The sequence below is a fragment of the Scophthalmus maximus genome, chromosome 15 (assembly GCF_022379125.1).
Source record: "Scophthalmus maximus strain ysfricsl-2021 chromosome 15, ASM2237912v1, whole genome shotgun sequence".
Lineage (NCBI taxonomy): Eukaryota > Metazoa > Chordata > Actinopteri > Pleuronectiformes > Scophthalmidae > Scophthalmus > Scophthalmus maximus.
In genome coordinates, this window is record NC_061529.1 from 7788365 (window position 1) to 7805419 (window position 17055).

The window sequence follows — 17055 nt, forward strand, 5'->3', positions numbered from 1 at the left end:
AAGTCGGCCAGTCGCAGTTTTCCGGGAAGAAGGACTTTTGCCGTAGGAAAGTTGACAGTGGTGACAGATGGTGAGCTCATGGCATGAGAGAGAGAAAGCCACGGCTCGTAATCCACTTATTTGGTCATTACAGTTGATGGATTTTATTCATTGTGTTAATGTTTTGATTTCCATTGCCCAACTTTGATCAGTGGAGTTTAGTTTTCATCAGCGTTTGGCTATTGTTTGTTTGTTAGCATGATTACATAAAAACTACACAACCGATTGACATGACATTTTTTGGTGGTGTGAGGTATGACCTAAGAAAGAACCCATTACATTTTGGAGCAGATCCGTTTAAACAGGCGGAACTTTGAATATTATTTTCACTTTCTGGGAGATCATTGTTTGACATTTCCACCAATTTCCTAGGGAATAATGAGTTAATGCATGGATCCAGACATATTTAGGGGATTGATATGCGGATTGAGTGTGCGCAATTTGGTGCAGCTTGATTAAATTTAAGGGGGCTGTTGGGCCTTGGCGGTGGTATGCACTCTACTGAGTGCATACCACCGCCTAGTTTCTTAGTCTTATTTTCCAAATCCAAGTAAGGAAAATGTTATTTGCAATTTTTCAGGGTGATGAAAAAGGGAAAAAAGGATGTCCATTCATTTTATGAGTTTCCAGGATGTGTCTATGTACAGTAGTTATTGAAGAGTAAGCCTATGGTGGAAACTGTAGGGTGTGTCCCAGTCTGTTAGGCTTCTCAGACGTCAAGGAAAAATAAAGCCAGCACTCAGTTGGCTCGACAAAAATTTGTGTACGCTGCTTTTATATATTGTTGGCAATAGCTGTATGTGTTTTAGCTTTAGATTTAATTTACCAGCCCACAAGGCTGAGAACACACTGACGAATGACTAAGGACACCAGCTTAAAAGAACTGGACATTAATCACACACCTAAAAACTTTTCAAATTATTCGTCCATTGTCTTGTGTGGTGGGGTTAGAATCAGTGAGATTTGCACATCAACTGGGCTCAAGATATCATATGTTCGAAATCAAGTGGCAGGAGAGAGGAAAATAGGTGATGGGATTGTTGAACCCTACTGTTCATTGTAAGAACAATAAATAGTCTTGTTTAGCCTGATGGGCAAAGGATTGTTGGTTGTTCAGTTATGCCTTCGGGTCATGTGCATCCTCCACCCTGTGGGCTGTCACACATTATAATCTACCAAACAAATAAAGGTTATTTGTCCTTTATATAATGAGGATACTGTGCATGGTGAATACTCCAGTCATTAGGGAACACCTATTCATGGATGGATCCATCAGTGCTGTAATGGCCAAATGGACTCCACTGACAGCTGAGCAAGTAGACATCCTGTGTACTCAGCAGGTCTCTCCTCCTCCTCCGCAGACTTTCACTTCTGCTGAGGGAGACACTGCTGACATTTGCAAGTCCGATTCACAGAATGAACGATGTCGTCAGACCTTTGCTGATTTGATTAACAGATTCCTTAGAAGACCTTTTTTAAATATCGGTCACCTCACAGATTCAGTGATTTAATGTATGTAGAACTTCACTTGATTTACTGTTTTAAGATTAATATACAAACACATGAACTTTACTTATCTCAATGCAAATGTTTACCAACCTATCAGTAGTTCCTGTCAAACAGTGTTAACAGGCTTGGTTAGGGTTGTTAATGATGACATTTTAAAGGTTTATGTGTATATCACAACAACCTGGTGGGCTATTATATTTTTTTCTTTCCATAAGGAAAATAGGATTAGATTTAGTACTTATCAAACTATTTATCACAATAAATTGTTTTCAATTTCAATTTTGAACGGTCACAGAAGGATTTTAATTACTCAAACAAAATGTTCTTTGGTCATACTAGGTAATTGTCATGTGATTTATTCAGTCACATATTTAAGGTAATTTGTGATTTGGCGGGAAACGTCATGGTTTCACTTTTAGACTAGCTAACAATTATGACTCTAATAACAGTTTTAGTCTGTATATTTCTTTGCTCTGAGCAGGCATCTGACATTCATTAACCAAAATAGAAACATAAATAATGCTAGATGTTGTCAGAAGCGTTTAGAAAGTGTGCTTTTTATTTGTGTCTTTTTGTCTTTGTACTCTTGTACAAATTGTCTTGAAATGTTGAATAACTTTTTGCACCTTGATTTACAGTAAAGTTCTATTTTTGCTAATAATTTCTTTTTCTCATTTTGTAGTCATGTATTGTGTGGAAAACTGTTGCCCTCAATAAGGATATTATTCCACCTCATTGAACATGTATTTTCAAGTAACTTTCAAGCTGCCTTTTTTTTTTTTAGAAGCCTTTCAAGGTTATGACTCATACACAAAATTTAAAGATTTCAAAGAAATGATGGTCAATGTTATTGCATGTTTTGTTTTCTCGGTGAAGACATTACGCTTCTGTATTAAGTGTATGAGAGTCTACCTCAGTCATCTTGGGTGTGTGTCAAGGAGCGCTGCATTTTGGGCTGTCGAATATACCACGATATGTACCTGCAGCCACCAGGCCTTATCCGTAACCAGTATAGGTGCTGTGTCTGGGCCTTGAAGTGGTAACCTGATAGCAGCGCTACTTGACAGATCGGCCTGTTCCAGCGTGATGACAGTGGTAACTTGTGTGACTTGACGCCAGGGTAATGGCCATTACTCACTCTCTGTCGGTTGTTAGTTCTCTCCCACCTGCCCCCTTTCTACCTCCCCTTTCTGTTCAAATGGAGTGGATTTCAGACGAGTGCTAGAACCACATGTCACAAGCGCAAACGCTGTCAAGGTACTGTAAAATATCCCGTTTTTGACCTTGTGTTGTTTTATTTTACTTCTGCTGTATTGGAGCTGCTAGCTTGTACCCTCTCTCTTTGTAGAAAATAGGTCTCTTGTGGGGCTAGATTTGCTTCTGGTTCGTGGTTTTGAAATCTAATACTTAGAGCTAGACCTAGGCTCAGTTAGAAATGATTTCATTCAAATTGATTTAGGTTGCTCTCCCAGCTCTCCATTAGAGCCATAACTGGGCCTAGTTCCTAGAACTTCTCCTTCTGTGCTATGACCCAGAGTTTGGTACTACCACTTTAGCTGGTGCTGCTTTTTGGTGAAACCTGTCAATCTGTCTCTCATCTCCTTGTTAGGATGGTGTTTAGTCAACATGGTTCAGTCAACTACAAGGGCACGGCCCCTTGAAACCACTGACTCTAGAATGAATAAGCTGGTCCTCAAAAAAAGCCTCCTCTCTTTACCCCTTTTTTCCCCCTCTCACTTTGTCTCTCATTGCTTTCTTTCTGTCATCCTCTCTGGTAGTTTGAGCATAATTAATGAACCGCCATCACTCCTGCACTACGGGCGATGAACAAAGCGCTCTGTAAAGAGCCCGTTGCACAAGTGATGAGCTAAACAGAAGAGTCATTGTGGCCATTTACTATAACCCCCAAACATGCAGTGTGGAGTCGGCCTCTTAGAGGTCCGTAACTGTCCCAGTTCTGGGTGAATTGACCTTCTTAGAAAAATGACCCCATCTCATAGTAAATCTATTGACCTAAAGGCTTTTGTCTAAAGTAGACTTTCGATTAAGAGTATTGCATCAAAATTACATTGGTATTCTAGTGTTATATGCTGTCTCAGCCCCAGACCAGTATCATAGCACATTGTATTTATGATTAATTTAAGGAGCCCTCACCTCTTTCACCCCTTCCTTCTCTGCTCCTTGCTTCCTGCATATTAACCAAACTCCCTCACACAATATTTCCCTGTTTGTTGTTTACTTCCACATTTTACCCACTTTCCACTCTTTCTTCGCCCCTCATCCCTTGCTGTTTAACCCCTCTCTCTCACCCTACGTTTGTCATTAGTTCAACATGGCTGCTAAAGAGCAAATGCCGTAAACATCTTTAACAATTTCTTGGTTGACTGCCAGCTCCTCCTTCCACTTTGATCCCCCCTCCTCCTCTGCCTTTCCTTCCTAATGCATTCCCTTCATTGTAAAACAGGAAGTCTCCTTGTACAGCCGCTAATCATCACTCCAGGGCTACATTTCCCCATTACATTTGATATTTATAAAGCCGGCTAACTGCAGAAGTTCAGCATCTTTTAAGCTGACCTCGATGACCTCCTGTCTTACAGTGGACTTAGCTACCAATAAAGCTCAACAGTCTGAAGTGGCCCTCCTTGTATAACAGCCGTAGGTCTCATCTTACACACTAACTTACTTCTCTGTGTCTTTCCCTGTGAGTCCATTAGGTGAGATGAGAACAGGAGGCCACTTTAAACACTGAGGTGGTTGAGGTTAAACATAGGTTTCCTTTTTGGTGTTGAGTGGTTTCATCTCAGGCTCAGAGATAAATGGAAACGTGCAAGAGAAGCAACGTCTCAATTTCTAACCTGGTTTATCAGGACATGATCTTTATTTGTTATATGGCAGCTCGGTTAAGAAAAATAATGTTATTCCAAAATTGAGTAGTGTCCTTTCGTCCAACACCTGTTCCTTCGTTCTTCAAAACCCTGCTTGTCCTTCTCCTTTTAGATGCAGATTCATTTTCACACTGGTTGGGCTCCCAAGTGAACAGGTCTCAGTTAAGGTGCCATAATTGCTTGGCGTCACATGACCCACCAGTCATGCTTGTCCAATGAAGAAATTAGCCTGCCAGACAGCAGAGGGCCAGCTTAATCCCACCATGTGACACACAAACACATGGACATGGGAAGTGGAAAGAGTTTCAGCTAATTATTTTTTTTTATTTACTTGACAAATGTCTTTCTTACTTCTGCCATGTAGACCTGGCTAGTAAATTGCCAAGGACTGCCTTATAAATGTAAAAATATTAGAAGACAAATGAAGGGGGTGGGGCCCTTGAAAGGATTCACAGATCTGACACCTACCATTAGTGATTCCCTGGTGTACTCCTGCATTAAATGTAAATAGAGTTTGTACAAAAGACATTTAAGATGGATAAGTCTTCTTAAAAAAGCTGTATAATGATAGTGTATTGTGTTTGGGGCAATATTATTTTAAGCATTGCGTTACTACAAGTTCTTTACCCTGCTCTTAAGGGGTTTAATCCCTAGATTGGTTCAGAGCAGTACAGAGAGCCATGACTGTGCACTGGACCTATGCCAAAGTCTTCCACCAATCTCAAGACGAACTTGTCTGCACAGGACATTGGAGGGACATGCTGAAGAGAATATTTCTCTCAAGTCAACCAGTTTAATTTTTCGCTCTTCGCTTCTGTAGTAAACGGTGTCTACCCCTGCTCTTACTTGCTCCAGTCGCTGCATTACTCTTTTGACAACCTGGAGATAAACTAAACCTGAAGTGAGACTGAATTAAATGCTATTACATCACAACCACACGAATTTAATAAAAATAAATTTATAGCTCCAGTCTTCTCAGAATGATAATGCACAAGCAGGACGGACAAGCAAGAGCAGTAGTATGAAAATCATGGTGTGTGATAGTTTGATGTGGTTTTCTTTCTACCTGCAGATCAATGCTCCAGAATGCATTTGATTGAGCTGTTCAAAATAGTGATCCTAGACATATGCCTTATTTTGTACTGCATTTGAGATGATCACAACTTGGTGTATTTCTTGGTGTGTTCGATATCTTACCCTTTGTTCTTTCCCTGAAATTTGTAATCATGACACTTAATATTGGTAAACCTTCCTTCCTTCGTCCCTGACTTTCCCTTCTCTTTGCCATGCAATGTCCTCCTCATTTTTTTCGCTCTGTCCATTCAATCCGCTCACTCCTCTCTCGCTGCCCCCTCCTACAGCCATCCACAGTATGAAGCTGAGTCGGACCCATGTGGACTGGCACAGCGTGGAAGAGGTCTACCTCTACAGCGATGCCACCACTTCCAAAATTGCGCGCACCGTCACCCAGAAACTGGGTTTCTCCAAAGGTTTGTAACCACCCACTGTCGTCATCTCTCCAGATAAGGCCGGGAAACTGTTTCCTAATCAGTCTTGCACGTGTGTAACTACAAAAGAATATATTATTTTCACCATTGTTACACTAGTCATTTTAGCCAGACTACCAACAAGGCTGTAGGCATGCTACTGTTGTGTGGTGGGTCCACCTCTTTGGTCCAGGTTGTAAAGTATTTACAACTTTTGGATTGATCGCCATAAGATTTGTGCAAATGTTAATGATCCCCGGACATTGTGTCCTTATGACCTGTGATGTTTGCAACTAGCATCATCATTCGGTGGACATTAGCATTTAGCTGAAAGCCCCGTTGTATTGCAGCCTCACAGAACCACTAGCTTGGCTACAGTTTTATCGCTTTCACTTGAGCTTTGTTTATAAACTGCGCGGAAACCAAATAAGAATTCCCTTTTAAAGGTCTACAACTTTTCTAATATCAACAACCATTTGCTAACCATTACTTAAACATGTCCGGGTACAGTTCGGTCTCTTCAGTGGATTAGCCCAGAAAATCACCCAGTGTCCATCTGCTATATTCAGCAGTTGGATTAAAATGGCTCGAGTTTAACAGAAAAGATGGCAACTGCAGTTTAACACGGTGTCAGATGTTTGATCTGTGTGGATGTCTCTAATCTGATCCAAGAGACTCGCAGCTCTGTGGTGCATTTTCAATCTCCTGCTCGCAGATTATAAGAGGAGGAGCTGGCATTGTTTATCTCAATCTCTCCTGACACACAAATGCTTTGTGAGGGAAAATCTCCTTAGTGCTATCCAGATAGCAGCAAATCCCATTGGCTCCTACCACTTTGCTGCACAGCACATGACTGGACCGGACTATAGATTCTAAATACGGACCCACATTCAGCCCTCTAGATACACTACCAAGTGTCCTCACAGACTAAATGTCTTACCTACTGGCCTCTTTGGACTCCGAGTGTTACTTAAACATCACAACATTTTTTATAACATTTCTCTAACATCTGTTGTAGCCTTCTAGTTAACTTAAAATGTTGTATTTAGCAATGCTGCACAAAAATGATGAGTAAACTGCTGGTTACAGTAAATAACGTTCCCACCCATGTCCTCCTTCCTCTTCCAGCTTCCAGCAGTGGTACAAAGCTCCACCGGGGTTATGTGGAGGAGGCCTCACCTGAGGATAGACCCCCTCAGACGACACACATCGTCTTTGTGGTCCATGGGATTGGACAGAAGATGGACCAGGGACGCATTATTAAAAACACTGGAATGTGAGTTGCATGTTTTCTGTTTTTGTGAGTATGTCCAACACATTTCCACATTTTGAATTTGCACACTTTTTATACCCAGTGTAAATAAATTTGAGTACATGGGGAGGAAAAAAGGTTCTCTCTGGGATGATTTGCGATGAGGTTTGTTTGCTCTCTGTTCCTCTTCTCTTTTTCAGACACAATCTGCCTCTCACACTTCATTCACACTGTCATTTTGTTTTTCCTGTGGCTTTTATGACAACGGTTCACTTCTTAAAAACAGGCACAGAAGTGGAATCATTTCTTCCTTGGAATTGTTATAGATTGTATCAGAGCAAATTCTGCACATTCTGTGCCCTTGCCACCTGACTAAGCTTGTATTGGACATTTTGTTTTTGTATTAGCTGATAAGGGGTTTCAGTTATCAACTTGTCTGGCAGGTTCTTGTGATCTCAGATAACCTTTTTTTTGTTCAGGAACTTTGTCAACTATTTATCTAGCATCAAGTGCTTGTAGAAAAAAAACAAGGCACTGCTCTTTACTGTGCATTGTAACAGCTGTTTTTTAAGCATTTGTTTTTCAATTGGGAATACAATGAATATAAGTGGCAATTGACTGTATTAACTAAATCTATTTCTGCCTCTACTTTGTTCATCTAAAGCTTCTCATAGTTACAGCAGTGGGGTTTTCTCATGCATTTCTCTTGATAACACTGCACCTGCAGCCTTTGTTTTTTTGTTCTCCTCTCCATCTCTCTCCAATTTCTCACTCTCTCTCCTGCTGTTGTCTCAATTTTGTCCTTGTGTCGTTAATGTGCCCACAGTCTGGTGTCCAAGAAAGCGTTACACACTGAGACTTGAGAAAACACAACATTAACAGGGAAATACACTGCAACGCAAGCACATAAAGAAACAGTACAATATGCCACAAACATAATGACAATTCTGCAGGAAACACTAAAGAATAAAGACCACATCATAATACTGGATAAAATTGTATCATAACCCAAATTAGAATTATGAACCTCAATATGAGCATAATGTCTCATTTAAAAGGCTGTGATGAAGTTATCATGACACATGCAATCCCAGTTTTAAACTTAAATTAACTAACCAATTACTCAATTATCATTAAGTCTGTATTTCCAGATGTGCCAAATGTAGCTCTTGGATTGTTTGAGCAGCACAAACAAAATCCAGTTTACTTCCATTTTATTCGGCTGCTGGCTTATCTTTAAGACATGGACATTTATAGTGGATATGGCACATAAAACTGAAACAATTGCTGTGGTCTGATGCTTGCCAACCCTTTAATCAGCTGCTGCTGCCGAGTTCTTTTCGTCTTTCAAAGGCTTCGTGATTTAATGAGGAACTCAGTCAATAGTCGATATTTGTGTTCGCAAACTTCCAGGAAGTTACAAAAACAAACACCGCCATATTGGCTTTGGTATATTTAGCCTTGCAGTGCTACAGCAGAATGCGTGGACTAGTGCCATGTGTGTCTCTGTGTCGCAGAGTCGTCGTGGGGCCCCCGCCCGAGGCTTAGGCCAGCTAAGCAGGTAAAGTAGACCAAGTCAAGCTGCAGAGTACTTTAAGCCTCACTCCAAGCTCCTTGTGGATTACAACATTCTGTACATACTTTCCTCAGGCAAGAGGAAAGATCAGCCTGTCTAGCTTTTTATTTTCTTCTGTTTTCTTTTTAGACCTGAATTAGTTTCAGCTTTGTGCCTTTGAGTCTTTTTTTTTTTTCATATCATCAGCTGTGATACACAAAATCAGGGCGTGTCTCTTTGAATGCAAGTTCCCCTTCACACACTAGGTAGTCGCGTCAAAAACCTGCATTAGATGCCCCACTCAGACACCAGTCTTCTAAAAGCAACTCACAGCCTCCGTTTACTCACATCAACACCCCACCACACCCTCGCTCTCGTGAGAGCTAATGCCCCACAAAGGACCAACAGCAGTGGAGCCTGTGTGCGTTTGTGCGTGTGTGTGTGCGTGTGCGTGGGTTGCATCAGTGAGTAGGAAAACAAACGTCATTGCTCTCATCTCGACAGTCGGTCTGTGAGATGACAGACTACAGATTCAGTTGCAGCACGGCCAGACATCCACTCAGAACCTGTCATTACTGTAATACACTGCTGCCCAAACGATGTCATACCCGAATGCACTCTAAACTAATATAAAGATCAGTGTTGTTCTGATCTACTGTATGTTCTTTTATTGTCATGTGGCTGTTCAGGCTGAGGGAGGGCGTACGCAAGATGGAGGAGAAGCACTTTGCGGAAAACAATGAGGAGCATGTGGAGTTCCTGCCCGTTGAGTGGCGCTCCAAACTGGCACTGGATGGAGGTTAGCGTGTGTGTTTTTGAGCGTGACCATGCACGTGACTGTTTGCATGTGTGTATTCCTATTTGTTTGTTTGGATGGTGAATGACGCAGAGCTGTCGTCATCCATTAATCTATATACCTACCCTCGTGCTGATTGGTTAAGTCAATAAATATGTTAGTTGATCAACAGAAAAATGTCAACAGTTTTGATTATATAATTCATCGTTTCAGACGTTTCTTTAAGAGGAAAAACCAAACTTTAAAAGTGACATTTTCTTGTACTTTTCTCAGGTTAAAAAAAAAATCTATTTATGCAAACTTTGCTGGGATGGACAACTAGAATATGACGCCTTGGGCCTCAGGGAACTTGTGATGATTATGTTTCACTGTTTCTGACATTATGTAAATGCTTGATTGATAAGTTCTGAAAATAAGACAAATTAAACCAATGATTTTGACACTACGTGTCAATAACCTGTTACATGAGATTATTGACACACTGACCCTGGTCACAGTGCAGAAAAAAAGCACAAGCTCACCAACTCTACACGGATGATAAGAGCGTTTTTTTTCTACGGTTTTATAAAAGTTTGCTATAACATAAATACAGGTATTAAATCCCACCTATATATTTTTAACAGTGATATTGGCTGTATGTCTCTGTAGACACGGTAGACTCAATCACACCAGACAAAGTGAGAGGACTGAGGGATCTCCTCAACAGCAGTGCTATGGACATCATGTACTACAACAGCCCCCTTTACAGGGACGAGGTGAGAGTCACATTCTTTGAGAAACTCTTGACGTCTCTGTTGCACAGTGTTCTTTCACTAAAGTTCTCTGACTTCCGTTCTCTTCAGATCACCAAGGGCCTAACACAGGAGCTAAACAGGCTGTATTCACTCTTCTGCTCGCGGAATCCTGAGTTTGAGGAGAGGGGAGGAAAAGTTTCCATAGTGTCTCACTCCCTCGGCTGCGTCATCACCTACGACATCATGACGGGGTGGGACCCAGTGCGCTTCTGCCTGCAGGAGCATCACGCTGTGGAAGAGGAGCTGGACCTGCGCTGGATGTCATATGAAGAGAGGCACGTTTTGGACCAGCTACGGCTCACAAGGAATAGGTAGGTTTTGCGAATGTAGATGTAATGGATTGTATGGAAAACTGTATGACCCTGTATAGAAGCAGCAAGAGATTTTTGGGGAAAGCCTGAGGAATAGTTTCCTTAGTGTGTGTGTGTGTGTGTGTGTGTGTGTGTTCATATAATTGGATGTAATAGCGATGCATACATGAATATATATATATATATATATATATAGGGGGTAATAATACAATTTATTGTCAACCTATTGTTTTAGAATTTTTTTAAATTTATTTTTATAGTTCATGTGCTTTTTGCTTTTTAACAGGCTGCGAGAGCTGGAAAATCAGTTTCTCACTCTGGAGGCCTCTAAACCCTCAGCACCCCCAGCCCTCAAATTTAAGGTAAGATGCTTATTTATGCAAACGTGTGTATGTGTACCATTACAATGTTATATAATCAAAATAAATAGATAATATTGACTTTGGCACTTTTGTTGCAAGGGTGTGTTAGAAAAAACTTCCTCATGTGAATATTTATCATAGTAATATAATAATTCGTTGGTTTATGTTGTTTTCGTGTGTCCATTATTATAGGCAATAGAAATTATTTTGTACTTATAGGATTTATCATTCTTACAGGTGGAGAACTTTTTCTGCATGGGCTCTCCTCTGGCGGTGTTCTTGGCCCTGAGGGGAATCCGACCTGGCACCAGCTGCCACCAGGACCACATCCTGCCCACCTCCATCTGCAGCAGGCTATTCAATGTCTTCCATCCGACAGACCCTGTGGTCAGTCTCCCTTTTGCCCCGGTCCATACAGATGCTCTCCCACTCAGGATTATGGCAGCATGTGGAGATATATTATTGTTACTTGTTGACTACATTTACTGAAATATAAGTTTAACTGCTCTCTGCAGGCCTACAGACTGGAGCCCCTCCTCCTCAAACATTACAGCAATGTCTCACCTGTTCAGATACACTGGTAAGAACTTGAATCTAACATCTAACAACACTTGATGGTGTTTCTTGTTTTCACAAATAATAGTTCTAAACCACGAATGTTCTGAATAGTTTGAATTTGTTTTCTGCATCAGGTGTAGCGCCACAAACCCCGCATCCTACGACGAGATCCGACCGACCTTCCTCAACCCAGTCAAAGACCCAACGTCTGACACTGAGAGCATCCCCAGCCCCAGCACTTCGCCTGTCCTCCTCCGCAGGCACTATGGAGAATCCATCACCAGTCTGGGCAAGGCCAGTATAATGGGTATGACACTGCAATCACTTATCTCATTCTGGTCCAAACTTGAAACATTCTTTTACATTCTAAATATTGTAAACGATTTCAAAACATTTACATTCAAGTGCTTGTAGTTGTGTGAGTAGACTACGATTGTAACTGTGCCATGATGAGTCTTGTTTTAATACCTACGATTTTTCTACATTTTCTTTTTTTTAACTGGCACTGGGGGATAATATGAGCTCTGGCAACAACGGGAGCCACGCTATAGGAGTCTCCTGTGAAATTCAATATTTGTAGTAATGTGAGATGCTCAGTTTGACTACAGTACTACGTCAACAGTGCCATCATGTGGAGAGATGGAGAATGGGCTCGTAACACTTTGTTACACCTTATCCTTTGAAAAAAGTGAATTAAAGAAGCATAAAAAGAAAAAGAATTGCTACAATTTGTTTTGTCCTGATCTGAATCATATCCCATCCATATTTTCCTTTCTTCCTCTCTCTCCCTCTCACACTGCCTCAATGTAGGAGCGGCGAGCATAGGGAAAGGTATTGGAGGCATCCTCTTCTCGCGTTTCTCCCGCTCCAACAGCCAGCCTTCAGTGTCGCTAGGACTTGAGGTGGCGAACGCTGAGGAAGAGGAGCAGAAGCGGACAGAGAGTCAGTCCGCATACGGCCTCTCCACCTTGACTCGGCCGACCTCTCCCACTGCTGACACATCATGTAAGTTCCTTTAACCCTTCTTCACTAAACATTCAAGGAGAAAAGTGTCTTACATGAGTAAGAACTGAATAATAACTCTGTAAGTGCAGGTAATAGTTATTAACTCACACGTGAATGTACTTCTGTGTTTGTGTCTTACAGTGGAGCTTGAGCAGCGCATCGACTTTGAGCTCAGAGAAGGTCTGGTGGAGAGTCGCTACTGGTCTGCAGTTACCTCACACACGGGCTACTGGGTCTCGCATGACATCGCACTCTTCCTGTTGACTTTCATATACAAGCAGAAGACGACCCCTGACCCTGCAGAAGATACTCCAGAGCCAGACTGAGTCAGCACATGACGCAACACATACACTTGAATGGTGTCTAATAACCCTGAAAGGGTGTGTCATCGTGACAAGACACAAAATAGACCTTATCCATTTATTTTTTCATGCGCACAAACTGATTTAACACACTAATCTCTTTCCCTTCCCTATCTCCCCTTGATCCAGCTTTTTTAACACGACAAACTGATTTTGTTCTAAGATGCGTTTGATGTCTCTCTTTTTGTTTAGCTAGTACACAATTGTGCACCCTAAGGGTGACAGTGTTGGACCAGGAACCCCTAAGGAGGTGCACCCTTTTCCAGTACGACCAGAAATTATATATAAACATAAAATAAGAGTCTAATGAGTTTAATGCATAGAAGTTTGTCCATCCCAGTGGAAGAGAGTTCGAACTTCATCTCCAAAGAAAGCTGCAACCTGTTGGGAAAGTGTCCGTAAGTTTACTGTTGATTCATGCTTCTACCCAGCCTCTATTCCAGTGACTCAGTCTGGAGCCTTGTGACAGTTTTGTGATCTTTCTAAGTTTTCTTTGACATGACAGAGAAAAAAATATAACTATAAATAATAATAGTCTTATCTTTTAAGTAAACCTTTACCTTCTACAGTATATCTCTCAATGCTAGCAAACACATTCTAAGCCTTTCAAAATTAGCCAAACAACGTTACACATGAAGAATAATTTTGTTTAGGTTTTTATAATTTATTATTACAAAAACAGAGGGCATTATCCCTTTAACAAAGTTTGGGATGGATGAAGAAATGCATAACAAACTTTTTCTTTTCTCCCCCCCCCCCCTTGTCTCTGAAATGATCGCCTCTTTTTTTTTAAAATATTTCATTCATAAAATAGATACCGTATGTGCAAAATAAAACATGAGCAAATTGCCACTTTTATATACCACACAGTCTAACAGTTCCAGCCGAACCGAACGCCATTGTTTTCCAAAAATGTACAGAGATTTACGGCCAGGCTTGTATCATGACACTGGATCTACACTCGTAAAAAAGGATTTGGCATGTATATTTATTTTCTTACACGCTGTTTATGAATCCAGATAGTAGTCCAAAAAAAAGTAAGTTGCTAGACAAGAGGTCTCACTCAAAACAATCTTGATCAATCAAACTAATTTCCATGCTTTATATATTAGGGATGAGGCATGGAGAGAATTTTTTCTGTGCTCGTATCTTTATATCGATATCAAGATGAAATCCGTGGTACTAGAAAAAAAGAAATATATACATATATTTTTCCTAGCGATTTTCAAACACTTGTGGGCATAAACATGGATCTCATCTCGGGGAAAATGGGACTTAAACTTGTGGCCAAATAAATATGTCTCGCTTGTTATCCGCTCTATGTTACTAATGCTCGGGCTATTTTATGTTCCAGGAAAACGTAATTGGCCTCTGGTAAAAGTAGCTTCATTTTTATTTTGTGGCCACTTTACACAAAAGTTAATTGTATCTTGTTCGCCTTTTTTCCATGAAATGGTGACTAATTCACATTTTACCCTTTCAGCTTGTCTTTTTACATGTGTAAAACACAAGCCTCTTTAGTTTTCTAGCCACCCACCACACGTGTGCTTACCTAATTGACATTGATCCAAAAAAGGAAAGAAAATATGGACAGTTAGAATGACTGGTTTGAATGACTGAAGTTTTTTCCCCCCAACGTGGTCCTTTAAAATCACACCCAGCAGTGATTATGCAGAAATTAAAAGCGTATTCACTTTGCATGGTGAGATATTAACAGTGAATGGATGTTGGAACAAAAGTACATTACAGAAAGTGCCAACAAACACCTAATTAACTGCTTCTTTGGTCTTTATTGAGTACAAGATCACTGCAGCGATTGTTTATGGATGTCTTATTAGATAATTTACAACCCCAACGGATGAAGAAATGGACCTAGTCTCAGATTTACATGTGACACAGTTGATCACTGTGTCAAATTTTCTTCTGGGTTCAACCGTGTTATAATATCATAGTAATCAAACAGCCTATTTTATTTTTTGCTGTGGTGCAAGCTACTGCTTTTTTTTGTTTTTTGTTTTTTTATGGCAACACAATCAAGGGCTGTTTGGGATCAAGTTATTGATGGTAAATGTCTCTGTTATGTGTGCAAAGGCCTACTGACTGAAACCAGGCTGCCTTTCAGACGACCAGGTAGTAGTAGCAGGAGCAAAGACAAAAAAAAAAAAGGGAGCGTGATATGAAAGTATTTCAACATTTGACCTGGTGGATCTTACACATTCGTCAGCAATGAATTGCACATAAATTATGTTTAAAAAAAGCCTGTTGTTGATTTGATTTTTTTAAATTTTTGCATGTGTAACATTGCAGCAATAGCAAAGCAACTTTAACTTGTTTCTTGGAATGGCAGGGATGCTGTTAACCGTGAAAACCTTTGACCTGCAATGCGAAATACAAAAACCATCCGTTGTTGCCTCTGCATCTTCAAATCACAATGTATGGATTCAAACACGGCAAATATATATTGCAGGCGTGTGGACAGTCCCTCACACAATGTTCCTGCTTGTGTTTGTGATTTGGCTGCAAGTTTCCAGAATGTATGTGTACTTTGCACATTTTTACATGAATGGAATTCTTGATTCACGCACACATTTCTGACCATGCTCTGCATGCTGAATAAGAAAAATAAAATAAAGTAAGCAACTAAACTGGAGGATGAAAGACAATTATGTCAAGGTACATTGTTCTTTTGACAACATGAGCATTTAATGCACAGCATTTTGAATCATGACAGTATATATATATATATATATATATATATATATATATATATACTTTTTTGTCTACAAACATCAGGGAAGTGTCTACTATCCTTTTTTTTGTAGATTCAACACTTGTTGACCTCCGTTTGAAGCCATTATTCAGTAAAATGACCATGTGCCGTCACAGATGTGTCATCAGTCTTTAAAATGTTCAGACGTCAACAAATAAGGGCCTGCAGCCATATGTAATCAGACACTGGGTGAGCAAGAGAAATGCACATTGAAACTTATTGTGGGTCTTTTTGAATGAAGTGTGATAAATTTGTGTTAGTTACCACTGTTAACTTTGAATGGATGTGTGGACAAGTGTGTTTTTGATTGTTTGTTTTTTTTGTCTGTCCCTAGAGCTGTGCAATAACCCATGCCTGTAATGGATTCTAACTGCCATCCAAAGCATTGTATTTATTTCCTTTTTATTAAAACATTTCTCTTTTTTTGATATAGTGATAACTTCTTACTCTGCTGTCACACAATAGTTTGGGAAATGTTGCACTGTCGCTGCGTAGGAGGAGGAGGAGGAGGTAGAAATCATCAGAGGAAGATGGTCCCATTGCTCATTTCCAGACTGTTTTTTTTCATTTTTTGAAGACAAAGGAACCATTTGTTCATCTGAAACTCAGGTCAGATTCTTTCCAAGGCAGACCCCCTCATGAGAACAACAGAGCTGACTTATGGATCATAAATGGGCTTCATTGTAGTCCTCAAGCAGTCATGGCTTCCACATGAATTACTGGGGGCGGGGGTTAATGCAGTTTAGCAACATCTGCAAAGCAAGGCTCACAGATGGGACCACTTGGCAAAGGGGTGGTTCTTATAAATAATGGATCAGGGCCTGCTGTTCTGTTTTTGGCCAGAAGAGGTCAGTCACTTGTTGGTTAAAAACTGGAACAAAGACCCCTATTGACCATTTGTTGTCCAGTGCCCTGCTCATAACCCATTCCCCTTTATTGCCTTTTAACTAATTGAAGTGTTGTGACAGTTGTTGATGCTCTTATTTCCAATCGATCAATTCGACTTTTAGGTTAAATCAGCATAAACTACATGATAAGCTCTCCCAATATTGAACAAACTTCAATGCGGAGAAGCTGATTTTTTTTCTTTCTTTCTACTGAAGGTGAGTCATGCAGACAGTGTAAACCTCTTAAAGGCCTCCCGTCACATCCTCCACCTCCTCCCCCTCCGTCCACATCATCATCATCATCAGCAGCAGCAGCAGCCAAGCCAGCTCTGCATCTGACTGACTCTCAAATGTTTACTCGGCAATTAAAACACAGCCTATAAAAGGCAATGGGTCGGCCGCCAGACACTGACGAGGGGGTCACAGCTCTGCAGGGGGAGAGAGAGGTTATAAATCGCTTTGATGCCGAGCGTAGTCTGAAGG

The 17055-nt window shown here is 40.6% G+C and overlaps 1 protein-coding gene across 2 annotated transcripts in view; it reads left to right on the plus strand.

Moving 5' to 3' along the window:
- The window catches only part of ddhd1a (DDHD domain containing 1a), a 21470-nt gene extending 5357 nt beyond the window's left edge, over positions 1–16113 (plus strand). Inside the window, exons 3-14 of one of the 2 annotated variants that reach the window (XM_035610114.2) lie at positions 2704–2805; positions 5795–5923; positions 7049–7196; positions 9417–9526; positions 10172–10278; positions 10366–10628; positions 10915–10990; positions 11228–11377; positions 11506–11570; positions 11683–11855; positions 12359–12553; positions 12695–16113. In XM_035610114.2, coding sequence (XP_035466007.2) covers positions 2704–2805; positions 5795–5923; positions 7049–7196; positions 9417–9526; positions 10172–10278; positions 10366–10628; positions 10915–10990; positions 11228–11377; positions 11506–11570; positions 11683–11855; positions 12359–12553; positions 12695–12879 — 1703 coding nt within the window. In that variant the 3' untranslated portion in view covers positions 12880–16113. The remainder of the gene's footprint in view (positions 1–2703; positions 2806–5794; positions 5924–7048; positions 7197–9416; positions 9527–10171; positions 10279–10365; positions 10629–10914; positions 10991–11227; positions 11378–11505; positions 11571–11682; positions 11856–12358; positions 12554–12694) is intronic. The other variant, XM_035610115.2, reaches the window with a different exon arrangement.
- Positions 16114–17055: the final 942 nt, after the last annotated feature.